A 13423-nucleotide genomic window follows, 5' to 3' on the forward strand; every position below is an offset into this window, starting at 1 on the left:
TCGTAGTCGAAGGTCGAAGTAGCCCATTCGATGGACGAAGTAGCCCAAAAAACACTTCGAAATTAGAAGTTTTTTAACTTCGAATCCTTCAGTGAGTGAATCGGCCCCTACATGTTTGGCTAACTAACTATATTAGAAACATGTTTTATTTTGCACAGCCTATCTATTTACCCAGTTTTTATTTTCACACTGAACTGTCGCAAGGGGAAGTCAAAGGCGAAGTAAACAATAAAAGTCTAATTTGCAATAGATGTAGCAATGTTGAAAGTGCAGAACATGGGATAGAACTCAACTGGAACATAGTTGTATTTTGAGACAGTGTGAGTAAAGGGCAGCCATGTCATTTGGAAGCAAAGGCCCAGTTGTGTTAGTGCACAATGGATACCAAGACACACCTCAGGCATACATCTAACTATAGGTTCCAGCCCCATATAGATATATTATTTTTACTAGTAGCCCTGACCATTTTCTGACAGGAATCCCAGTGGATTCCGGTCATTTGAGCAAACAGCAGCTGTAACGCACTAGCTCAAGGATCAGGACGCGATACTGCGTTGCTATAGATACGAGACTGGGCGTGGTGTTCACCAGGGGGCGTCGCCGCGTCACGAAAAGGTTTTACGGAAACCACAACGTAGATCGCTTTACGTCATTACGTTTCCTGTCAGCTTGTGCGGTAGACGTGAAGAAACATGGCGTCCACAGCAGCAGGGAAGCAGCGAATTCCAAAAGTGGCCAAGGTAATAAGTTCGGAACCGATTGTCATCTGTTAAGCTCTAATAGGTGCGCTGTGGGTGCTGGGTATTGAGGAGAACTCGGAGCGAGTCTAGATTTCTTAGTAGTAAGTATTAGGCAAGTAATAGAATCAGAGATAGACTGGGCCGGGCGGGAAGGTTTAGGATCTGCCACATGCTAGCTTTATACTGCTGCCATTACTGGGGACGTCTAACTTTCATTCGGTGCATCTTAAACGAAACAGTAGCCCCCAAAAATGATAGTGGTTTAAAGATTCGCCCTGCACTGGTAAAACTGATGTGTTTGCTTCAGAAACACTACTATAGTTCATGTAAACAAGCTGCAGTGTAGCAATGGCGGAAATTGAAAAAAGTCTATATGGCACAGGTTAAACAGTGGATAACAGATAACACCATTATGTTCTACAGAGCTTATCTGTTATCTGTTGTGTAGCTTGAGCCTTTTCTCCTTTGAATGGCTGCCCCCATGGCTACACAGCAGCTTATTTATATAAACAATAGTAGTGTTTCTGAAACACACAGCAGTTTTACCAGTGCAGGGCAACACTGCATTATATGTTTATTAGTTTAAAACAATTACATTTTTTGATGTTTCGGTTCATTTAAACAATGTGAATGAGTTTCAGCAGAGCTGTGGTACGTATGTTTACTATAGCACAGTACTGCTGAAGCCAGTGAAGGGTACTGATAGATGTGGTACAGGTATGGGACCTGTTATCCAGAATGCTTGGGAACTAGGGTTTTTGCAGAGAGGGGTATCCATACCAAATAGGATTGTTTGTATTTAAAAAGCCTTCTCTTTTAGTTGGGATCAAGTAGTAGGTACTATTTTACTATAGGTCCAAATAAGCAATGCAGGCGGCACACAGGAAAAGTTTGAAGAGGTTTATTGCAACATTAGAGTAACGGCATCGCCTTACGCGTTTCGGGAAATCCTAGGCATACAGAGAGAGATATTCACCACTTCGTTAAATAGTTGATCTAACGGGACCTCTGCTGGGCTAAGCATAGATCAGCTTCCCATAATGATACAATTGCTAGTCATATTGATAATACGTATCCAAATTTTAAAACAACTTTTTCATTAGTATGTTAAAAACAAGAAAACGGGGAAAAAAATGAGAGCTTCTAGTTAGCGGTTTCTCAAATGTGGTTAATCGGGTAAGTTGTCAATTTTTCTGAAACGCTATGAGAGGAGGAACCACATGGGTTCCATTGATTAGGGGTGGGGGTTCTGTCATTGTATCAATACCCAATAGGATTGTTTGTCTTCAAAAAGCATTTTATTTTAGTTGGGATCAAGTACTATTTTACTATAACTGAGAATCATTTTTAAAAAAATTGATTTACATGGAGTCTACGAGGGAAGACCTTACCCTAATTCGCAACTTTCACCATAATGAGTTTCTAGATAAGACATCCCATAAGTGTATAACAAATACTGTGAGGCAGAAGGTAGATCTTACTAGTGCCCTTAGCTGTGCCACCCAGCAGCCCCTACACAATTTTCTTTTTATATGTTGGTACCAAGGGATTGTGAACCCATGAATGAGGAAGGGTGGATGCAGTACACAGTAGAACCCCCATTTTAAGTTTTTTCGGAACCAGAAAAAAAAGGTGTAAAATCAGGGAAATGTATTACGCATAATATATAGGTGGGACCAAAAAACAAAAATGTAAAATGAGGGAAAACTTAAAATCAGGGGATGTAAAATTGGGGTTCTACTATATAAGCTGATCTTCCCTCTCTTGTCTTAAGTGTGTGACCACAGTAAGGACCATGATGAAGCATCTTGCTGCGGCTTGGTCCTGCCTATCACTCCTGGGACGTCTATACAGCCCTCGCACCTGCTGACGGCTTCCTGAGTGTGTGACCGCGGTAAGATAACCGTTAGTTTACCGCGGTCGCACACTCAAAAAGCCGCCAGCAGTTGCGAGGGCTGTATAGACGACGTGACAAGACAGAGCCGCAGCAAATAGGATGAAGAGCCGCGGGTTGCCTACCCCTTGTCTAGGCACAGAAAGCTCAGAATGCTTTCCAATCTGGCATCCGCTGCATGTTACTCCCCTTATCCTTCTCATGCCCGACACCTGTTGCTGAAAAAAAAAATTTCCTGCTTGGCCAACAGAAATATTCCTGTTTTTTTCCCCTTAACTGACTTTGTGTTCTTGTTCCACGGAAGGTTAAAAACAAAGCGCCAGCAGAGGTGCAGATAACAGCCGAACAGCTGCTGAGAGAGGCCAAGGAGAGGGAGCTTGAGCTTCTACCACCACCTCCTAAACAGAAGATCACAGATGAGGAAGAGCTTAATGATTACAAACTAAGGAAACGGAAGGTAAGGCCCAGAAATCTCTCTCCTGCTTGAGCTACTTGCAGCATTAGGGTGTACAGTAGGGTCCTTTCTGCTGCACTGAAGTTTAGATTGTTAGTTGCAGTTCCATGTCATTTCTGCTGAGCTACTGATTGGCTGGCATTCTATGGTGCAAAATGCTGAAAACCATAGCAGCCCTCTCCTGCATAACCAGCTGGTAGTTGCTAGAAAAGGTTTGGAAAAAATATTCTCAAAGTAATACAGAAATAAACTGCCGAGGTTAAAGTATACCAGATTTATTTGGCATGAGCACTTTGGAAAAATGTAGAAAAGGTGCACAAACACATCTGAATGTAAATACTATGTGAATATAAACACTAACTGAACTTCCAGAAATATATACAGTAAATCTATAGGATTCTTTTATTTCAAAATTAGTCTGCTCTGGATACTCCGGTTTTCACTGAAAGGTGATGTCTAAATCATAATGAATACAGAATTGCATCCTTAGAAGATGCACAATACATGAGCTGTAATGTTAAAAGTGATTTTTCTTTCAGACCTTTGAAGATAATATCAGGAAGAACAGAACTGCTATTAGTAACTGGATAAAATATGCACAATGGGAGGAAAGTCTAAAGGAAGTTCAGAGGTATGTGGATTGTTAAATTGGCACAAATGGTGTAAAACGAATGTAGGCTTTTTAATGATGGGGATTTTCTTTTTCTCATTAGATCGCGCTCTATATACGAGCGTGCTTTAGATGTGGATTACAGAAGTATTACACTATGGCTGAAGTATGCAGAGATGGAGATGAAGAACCGCCAGGTTAATCATGCACGAAATATCTGGGACAGAGCAATAATCATCCTACCCAGGGTCAATCAATTCTGGTAGGTTTTTCACCTTTTGCAGTATTTGCATTCATAATATTTTAGCCTCTAGAGGCTTTTCAGTGGATTAGTCCAGAAATGTTATATATACAAGGCTTGTAATAAACGATTTTGTCACTTTTTAAAGACCTGATGAGTGCTATGCTCTGTTTTCTTCTTATTCACTAGCACTCAGGCACCTGAATTTTAGTGGTGTGTGTGCTCCGAGGACAGTGGTTTTGCCATTTGGTTACTGCCTGGTAACCAATCAGTGACTTGAGGCAGAGCCACATGGGTCATAACTGTTGCTTTTGAATCTGAGCTGAATGCCGACAATCCATTACAAACTCACTGAACAGTTGTGTCCCATGTGGCCCTCCTTCAAGTCGCTGACTAACTCAGAGTTAGAGAGCTGAAAAGCAGGAAGTAGTGTTCTGGCTATTCTGTTCATCCAGTCACTCCAGCCTTTATACATTACCTTTTTGGCTAACTAACTATATTAGAAACATTTTTAATTTTGCACAGTCTCTATTTACCCAGTTTTTATTTTTACACTGAACTGTTCCTTTAAGGGGATGCTGCAGCCTTTCTGTTAACCTTTTAACAGCCAGACTGGCAGTTATCTGAATACTGCAAAGAGGCTGTTCACAGATTACATTTTCGTGTGGGGGGTTTACATGTCCTTTAATGTCCTTTTTGTGTCATGAGAGATGCTTTGGCCTTTTGATAAATGGTAGTGCTTTGATGTTTGAAGGTACAAGTATACCTACATGGAAGAGATGCTTGGAAATGTGGCAGGAACACGGCAAGTTTTTGAACGCTGGATGGAGTGGCAACCTGATGAGCAAGCTTGGCATTCTTACATCAACTTTGAGCTCCGATACAAGGAGGTGGACCGAGCAAGGTCTATTTATGAAAAATATATCCTTTGCATAGAAATACAAGTAATAAATAATATAAATATGTGAGAAACCACTGTGTTAAGTGATGCAGGACTACAGCTAAAAGCCACGAAGGGGGCACAGATTCCTTATGAGATCCCATACCTGTACAAAGTATAATTGTGAATATTACAACTCAAATAATTATTCTTTAACATCCCTGTACTTGTAATTGTGCATCCTGATGTGAAGAACTGGATAAAATATGCTCGCTTTGAAGAGAAGCATGGTTTTATTGCCCATGGGCGTAAAGTTTATGAGAGGGCTGTTGAATTCTTCGGGGAAGATCACATGGATGAAAACCTGTATGTTGCATTTGCTAAATTTGAAGAACATCAGAAAGAAGTGAGTAGACAAAATGTGTTTCAAACTAATTAAAGTCACCATTAATTTCTATTGATGGTCAGCAACAGGAACACATTGAGTCATTTGCTAAGGCTTAGCATCTCCCAAAGAACATCTGTATATGTCAGAAATGTACCTTACATGCTGCTTCTTCCTATCTTCCTTTTCTTTTAGAATATTGGATGTAGCTTCTACCATCTTGTTGCATTAGTGGTAGTTGCAGTGTAGCAGAAGGCTAAAAAGGTTTTAAAATCAAGTTCTGTTCATAAAAAATGTGTTTCCAAATAGAAAAGGTACATTAATCCTCTTAATTTTCTTCTTTAAAAACTATAAAGGGCACATTCCCAACAAAAAGTACTTCTAAAATATAGTTTAGTTCCATGGCAACCATCTTGGGATGCCTTTTTTTTCATGTTATGGTATTTTTCATCTGGTGTTGCTAACATTTGCTGTTTTAAAACAGCTAGAGAGATAAAGCTTGGGTATTTCTTCCGGTTATTGCTTTCCCACATGGAATTAATGGTTGTGATTATTGCACATATTCACACAAACTTTTTTACAAAAAAACAATAACGATTACATCCGATTCATTGTGTTTATTGTTCTCTGCATAGTTTGAAAGAGTCCGTGTCATCTATAAATATGCCCTGGACAGAATATCAAAGCAACAGGCCCAAGAGTTATTCAAGAATTACACCATTTTTGAGAAGAAATATGGTGACAGGAGAGGTATTGAAGATATTATAGTCAACAAACGGAGGTTCCAGTATGAAGAAGAAGTAAAGGTAAGGTGCAATATTCTGTGCAAACTCTACTAGGGATAGCTAAGAGTAAAGCCATTTCATTGAGATGGCTACACACAGGCTGACCCATATGGCACCTAAACCAATGGACCTTGCTGGCCAGACAATAAAAACAGCAGGAAGTGAACCCTCTTCATTTCCTTTCAAGCTGATTGACAGTAACTTTCCGCCAGGACACACAATCCTCAATCCACCCAAAACTGCCCAACAACTTGCCATATATACAGAGATGGTCAGACACGCAGTGCTTGTATGGCCAGCTTTAGGGTGATTTTTGTAATTGTCTGCTCATAGTCTATTAGTAAAACAAAAATAATGAAGACGCAATGCCAGTGCGGGTGGTGTACTTAAAGTACATCCACGGCTTTAATGTTTTTTATATTCCGCACATTAAAGCCTTGGAGGTACTTTAAGTACACCACCCACATTGGCATCGCGTCTTCATTATTTTTGTTTTACTATTGAATGCATCCTGTTGAGTCACGTGATCAGGAGACACGCAGAGCCTGCAGCACACAAGTTATACAAGTATCGTGAGTGTATTGGCACTATTTATTTACTGCTCATAGTCTATTGGCTGCTACACAATTTATGTATGCTGTCAAGCTTGTTTAACCACTTTCCTGCCATATCATATAATATTAGGGATGCACAGAGTCCAGGATTCGGTTCGCTATTCGGCCAGGATTCGGCCGAATCCTTCTTCCTGGCCGACCCGAATCCTAATTTGCATATGCAAATTAGGGGCGGGGAGGGAAATTGTGACTTTTTGTCACAAAACAAGGAAGTAAAAAATGTTTTCCCCTTCCCACCCCTAATTTTCATATGCAAATTAGGATTCGGTTCCGTATTCGGCCAAAATATTTATTTACTGCTCATAGTCTATTGGCTGCTACACAATTTATGTATGCTGTCAAGCTTGTTTAACCACTTGCCTGCCATATGATATAATATTAGGGATGCACCGAATCCAGGATTCGGTTCGCTCGTGGGGTTCGGCCGAATCCAAAATAGTGGATTCGGTGCATCCCTATATAATATTTAGTTCCGACTGTCCAGAAGCTGATGACTTTCATCACATAAGATATATGACAAAGTGACAATATGTCGCACCCCATGCCAGAAGAGCAATACAGTGGTAACAAAATGGCACAATAGTGAGAAATAGAATGCCGATCAGACATTCAGTTCTCTTTCAAAACACTTGTTAAATGTATGGATTTCTTTCTCCTAAGGCCAATCCTCATAATTATGATGCTTGGTTTGATTACCTGCGGCTGGTGGAAAGTGATGCTGATCCTGATACAGTTCGAGAAGTTTATGAACGGGCAATTGCCAATGTGCCACCTACACAGGAAAAGAGACACTGGAAGAGATACATTTATCTGTGGATAAACTATGCCTTCTATGAGGAGCTAGAAGCAAAGGTAATCTTTTTGGCATAAACGTTGGCTCTCCTCTTGAATAGGTTCTTTAATGGCTGTGGTATGCAAATGATATCTATTATAATAGGAATTTGTACAGTGTTAAATGTATTATGTTATACCAGGCATAAACAGCATGAATAAGAGTGCCTGACATGAAGGGAAAAAAACTACACTTTCTCTCTGATATATATGTAATAGTAATCTATAAGCAAGCGGTGTATACTAGCCATTCCTCTACTGCATTTACTGTGCATGTTTGGCAGCTAGATTAAATTGCATTGAATTACACTGCGCATTTTTGGCCACTTGATTAAATTGCATTGAATTACACTGCGCATTTTTGGCCACTAGATTAAATTGCATTGAATTACACTGTTCATTTTTGGCCACTAGATTAAATTGCATTGAATTACACTGTGCATTTTTGGCCACTAGATTGAATTACACTGTGCATTTTTGGCCACTAGATTAAATTGCATTGAATTACACTGTGCATTTTTGGCCACTAGATTGAATTACACTGTGCATTTTTGGCCACCAGTTTAAATTACATTTAATCTAGTGGCCAAAAATGCACAGTGTAATTCAATGTAATTTAAACTGGTGGCCAAAAATGCACAGTGTAATTCAATCTAGTGGCCAAAAATGCACAGTGTAATTCAATGCAATTTAATCTAGTGGCCAAAAATGCACAGTGTAATTCAATCTAGTGGCCAAAAATGCACAGTGTAATTCAATGCAATTTAATCTAGTGGCCAAAAATGCACAGTGTAATTCAATGTAATTTAATCTAGTGGCCAAAAATGCACAGTGTAATTCAATTACATTGAATTACACTGTGCATTGTTGGCCACTAGATTAAATTACATTCAATTACACTGTGCATTGTTGCCCACCAGATTAAATTACACTGTGCATTGTTGGCCACTAGATTAAATTACATTCAATTACACTGTGCATTGTTGCCCACCAGATTAAATTACACTGTGCATTGTTGGCCACTAGATGGCAGCTATGTGTCAAACTAGGGATAAAACGGCTCCTATTGCAGGAAACGAGCTAATAAGCATAGATTATAAACAAACACTTTTCTAAGAGCACTGTGACTTGGGTAAGGGATAATGCAACTAAAAGATTTTTTCATCTAGCTAATGGACAAAAAAAAAATAGAGAGATAGTAGTGTGTGTGTGTTTTATTTCTTGCTTTGAATCTTTCAGGACCCAGAGAGAACAAGGCAAGTGTACCAGGCATGCTTAGAACTAATCCCTCATAAAAAGGTAAGAATCTTCATAAATGTCATTTGTAGAGATCATTTGAATAAGGATACTTTGATTCCTAAAATTACGGCTCACAGCAAACAAAACTTCTAATCATAAATTTGAGATTTTGTCTGGGGAGAGGGAAGAGCAGCCCACTGCAACTGTAGGGGTGAATGCAATTCTGCTTTATGAGAGAGAACTGATCCCTACACAGGAGTAATCCATAATGCTGCCTTAAAGGGGATCTGTCACCTTAAGAAATCATTCCAAATCCTATTTTATTACGTTAGTCAAGCAAAATAATTTTTTTATACTGTACAGTTTATTTAAATTTTGTTTCCTTCAGTCTGGGAATTCATAATTTTAGCAAGCAGGCAGCTGCCATTTTGTGAACACTGTTATTAATGCAAGCCATGTATCATCTCAAAATTTTATTTCTGTGGACCTGATGGCAATCCCCATGCACTGGCTACATAATTCGATGGTAAGGATGGAGGGGAATGTGTGGAGAGCAGTGACATCTTGGAAGTGCTGAATGGAAAGTGAAAGTAATTTCCTGCCTCGCCTCTATGCCTAAGGCATAGAGGAGGGGCAGGAAATTTATGATTGACAGCAGAAATTTTTAAATGCGTTTACAACAGGTATGGATGTTTAAATAAAAAGAATTTGGATTTCATGTTTAATTTGAAAAGGACTTTAATTATACAGCTTTTTATGCCTGGGTGGCAGGTCCGCTTTAATTGTCTTAATCACATTCTGCCCATGAATCTATTATTGACGACATTAAAATGCTAATTCTATTTATCTGCCTCATGTTCATCTGGTTTTATTTTACAGTTCACATTTTCAAAAATCTGGTTGATGTACTCACAGTTTGAGATCAGACAAAAAAATCTTCCTTTTGCAAGAAGAGCTTTGGTAAGTATATTCGGATACAGGGGGATAGTTTATCCTGAAACTCGTATACTCCATATTTGAAAAAAACGTTCTGCCCCAATATTTGTTTATATTCTTCTTGTTTAACCTGGGTTTCCCTGCAAAACACTTCCCATTGCATGTCTTTTCTGTATCAATACAGGACAATGACGCAGGGAGGATTCTTTGTTTAGTCTTGTCTTGTAGAACAGGTATCTACAATGCACCTATATAAATCTGTAAAAAAAGTGTTTGCCATCTGATTGCCACAGAACAAAAGAAAGGGCAGATCACAGAACTCTTACAACCATTGAAGTTCTTCAAGAACATTCTTGGAATTTGCAGAGGTTTCAGCCTTCATTTCTTTTTAAATATTGATGCATCTAAAGGGAGTTTTGCCAATACAAATGCAGAGTTGAGAAACTATTTTTCTCCAGTTACGAATATGAATATGTTGTAATGCCTTAATCACACAGGGCACTTCCATTGGTAAATGTCCGAAGAACAAACTGTTTAAAGGCTACATTGAATTGGAGCTGCAGCTGAGAGAATTTGACCGTTGCCGAAAGCTTTATGAAAAATACCTGGAGTTTGCCCCCGAGAACTGCACAACATGGATAAAATTTTCAGAGTTGGAGACTATTTTGGGTGATGGTGAACGAGCTCGAGCAATATATGAACTGGCTATTGGACAACCACGGCTTGACATGCCTGAGGTATGAACCTGTGATTTTATGTGGCCCTTTTACTTTGTTTCAATTTGTATTTAAACTTGGTTGGTATAACTTACAAGTTCATGCTCCTGGTCAGAGGTCATGGTCAGCTGGGGGAAAAGACTGTCCGGCTTGATATCCCACAAGACAATTGGCAGTATTGGGGATTTTGCAGGGAACGTATTGTGTATAGATGTCTTTCCTTGTCCCTGGCTTAGTAATTGATTGATTAGTTCTTCCTGGGAAAAAGTTTCTATAACACGAGAACGGCTGTAACTTAAAGGGGTTGTACACCTTTCAATCACTTTATTCAGATTGTTCCCCAGAAATTAAGACTTTCCATTTTTTTATTGTTTTTTCAAAATCGAAGTTTAATGTTACTGTCTCTGGTGTTTGTCTGGCAGTTCAGTAGTTCTGGCAGAGTTGAAACTGTTACAATTTTGCAACATTTAGTTGATCCATTTCTCAGTAGGATCTATGAGGAATATAAGTGCACCTATTGTATCAATTCTAACAGCTGCCTTTAAGGAAAACACAGATTCTGCTCAGCAGGGACAAAGACAAGAAATGTATCAATTAAGAACAGTTTACAGGGTCGGCGACCCCCCTCCCAGAGCTGCTTTAGAAGGTGAAAAATTAAACTTTACACTTCAATATTAAAAAAAACGGTCACATGTGATTGGTGAACTGTCTGAAACCAACTGGGTGTTTAAATGTGAACCACCACTTTAAAGGGGTGGTTCACCTTCAAACAATTAGTTGTTTTCGGGTAGTTGACCAGAAATGACATTTTCCAGTTACTTTCTATTTTCTATGTGTGACTTTTTCTAATATTGAAGTATAAAGTGTTGTTTTTCACCTTCTAAAGCAGCTCTGGGAGGGGGGGTCACCGACCCTGTAAACTGTTCTGAATGGATACATTTAGTTGATACATTTCTTATTGTTGTCCCTGCTGAGCAGAATCTCTGGGTTTCATTACAGGCAGCTGTTAGACTTGATACAATTGTTGCTAATACTCCAGAGATGCTGCTGAGAAATGTATCAACTAAATGTTTCAAAATTCTAACAGTTCAGAGTCTGCACCTGAATTACTGAGCTGCCAGACTCAAACACCAGGACATTAAATTTAGATTTTGGAAAAACTGTAAAATAAAATAAAGTAATTGAAAAAAGTCTTTCTGGGGAACAATCTGAAAACAACTGAACTAAAAAAAGGTGAACAACCCCTTTAAGTTCCACAGTAGTTAAGGATCTATAACACCATTCAGTAAAAAGATTTGGTTGTAGCTGCTCATACAGCACCTACATATATGAAAGATGTTTTGTTCTATAATTCTGTAGAGAGCCATAAATGGCATGTGTAGTTTATTTTCAGTAATAAAACAAATACCATTTTATTCTATAAATGTATAATGCTTGTCAGACTTCCCCTTATAGCTGCTTGTTCTTGTGGCTAATTGCAGGTGCTCTGGAAATCTTACATTGATTTTGAAATCGAACAAGAAGAATTTGAAAAGACAAACAACCTTTACAGGAGGCTTCTCCAAAGAACACAGCATGTCAAGGTATTTCACTTTGCAAATAATAGAACGCATTTTTTAAAATGTGATGTTGCCTATGTAGAAATTCTTTTTTTTACAGGAAAGAGCTTATTAGGCACTTTATAAACATTAGATATATTATTGGTACTGTATGGAGACTTGGAGCAAATAAAAACACGCTCTTCAGTTATCAAATGTAATTTTCCCACAAGCTCATTCCAGCAGACAATGCTATATTTAACAAGGAGTTTATATACAGTGTTCTCTAATCTTTTATACTTTTTCCCTCCTCAGGTCTGGATTAGCTTTGCTCAATTTGAATTGACCAGCAGCAATGATGATAGATTGGGCAAGTGCAGACAGGTCTATGAAGAAGCCAATAAGAGCCTTAGAAATTGTGAGGAGAAAGAGGAGAGGCTGATGCTGCTGGAATCTTGGAGAAGCTTTGAAGAGGAATTTGGCACAGAATCCACAAAAGAAAGAGTGGCCAAACTTATGCCAGAGAAGGTCAAGAAGAGAAGAAAACTGCAAGCAGAAGATGGGGTAAGAGTTGCCCCTCAGTATGCTACATTATACTAATGCTAGGTGTATTCATATAAATGGACTCTCTAGCAGAGCCCCATATACTGGCTGATATAAGTTGCTGACAGATTAAATTGCTAGTGTATGGGGCCCTTGATAGATATCTAGCCGCTTTAAAAATCCCTTCTGATAATGAACACATTGGTTCAATGATGTGGTCTTTGATCAACCCACCCGTATTTTCCTCGTTATGATCCGATCATTGTGCCGTAGGGCACACAATCACATCAGCCGGATATTGCCCACCCGAAGGTGTGCAGCTCAGGGAGAGTTCCGCTTGCTTGGTGGCCTTGCCTTATCAGTAAATATCTGTGTGTGTGTATATATGGCTACCTTTACTTTAATACCTTTTGTTTGTACGGTCTAAATGCAGAATCTCTAACTTTAATTTTTTTTTTTACCAGTCTGATGCAGGATGGGAGGAATACTACGATTATATCTTTCCAGAAGATGCTGCCAATCAGCCCAATCTTAAACTGCTTGCAATGGCCAAACTGTGGAAGAAACAGCAGAAAGAGGACGAGCCGGGCGATGAACCAGATCCTGATAAAGACATTGATGAGAGCAATACTTGATACTGATTTTTCCAGTGTCCTTGCTTTTTGTTTGTACATTGTGCCACTTCCAGTGACTCTAAGACTGCTTTTTTTAAAAAATAAAACCTGTCTGAATATAATTATTACATCTAGAAGAATTTCATTGTCTCAACAATGGGGATCATAGTCAGTAAAGTAATGAATAGGATGGGGACAATAAATTAGTGCCTTTGGATTAACTCAGAGCCCGGCCAAACCAAATCCTAAATTGCATAAGCAAATTAGGGGTGGGGAGGGAAATCACGTGACTTTGTCACAAAACAAGGAAGTAAATGTTTTCCCCTTCCCACCCCTAATTTGCATATGCAGATTCGGCATTTGACCGAATCTTTCACGAAGGTTTGGGGGGGATCGGCCGAAT

The 13423-nt window shown here is 39.1% G+C and overlaps 1 protein-coding gene and 1 pseudogene across 1 annotated transcript; one reads left to right on the plus strand and one right to left on the minus strand.

The window, feature by feature from the left end:
- The window catches only part of LOC108717397, a 98537-nt pseudogene extending 97884 nt beyond the window's left edge, over positions 1 to 653 (minus strand).
- Positions 594 to 13142, plus strand: crnkl1.S (crooked neck pre-mRNA splicing factor 1 S homeolog). The gene is made up of 14 exons (XM_018265103.2): positions 594 to 740; positions 2939 to 3091; positions 3628 to 3719; positions 3802 to 3960; positions 4694 to 4860; positions 5047 to 5225; positions 5840 to 6010; positions 7264 to 7455; positions 8674 to 8733; positions 9553 to 9633; positions 10107 to 10346; positions 11807 to 11908; positions 12179 to 12427; positions 12871 to 13142. The coding sequence occupies exons 1-14, from the start codon at positions 693 to 695 to the stop codon at positions 13039 to 13041; spliced, it is 2064 nt and encodes a 687-aa protein (XP_018120592.1). The 5' UTR covers positions 594 to 692; the 3' UTR covers positions 13042 to 13142.
- The last annotated feature ends 281 nt before the right edge of the window (positions 13143 to 13423 follow it).

This window comes from Xenopus laevis, chromosome 5S (genome assembly GCF_017654675.1).
Source record: "Xenopus laevis strain J_2021 chromosome 5S, Xenopus_laevis_v10.1, whole genome shotgun sequence".
NCBI lineage: Eukaryota > Metazoa > Chordata > Amphibia > Anura > Pipidae > Xenopus > Xenopus laevis.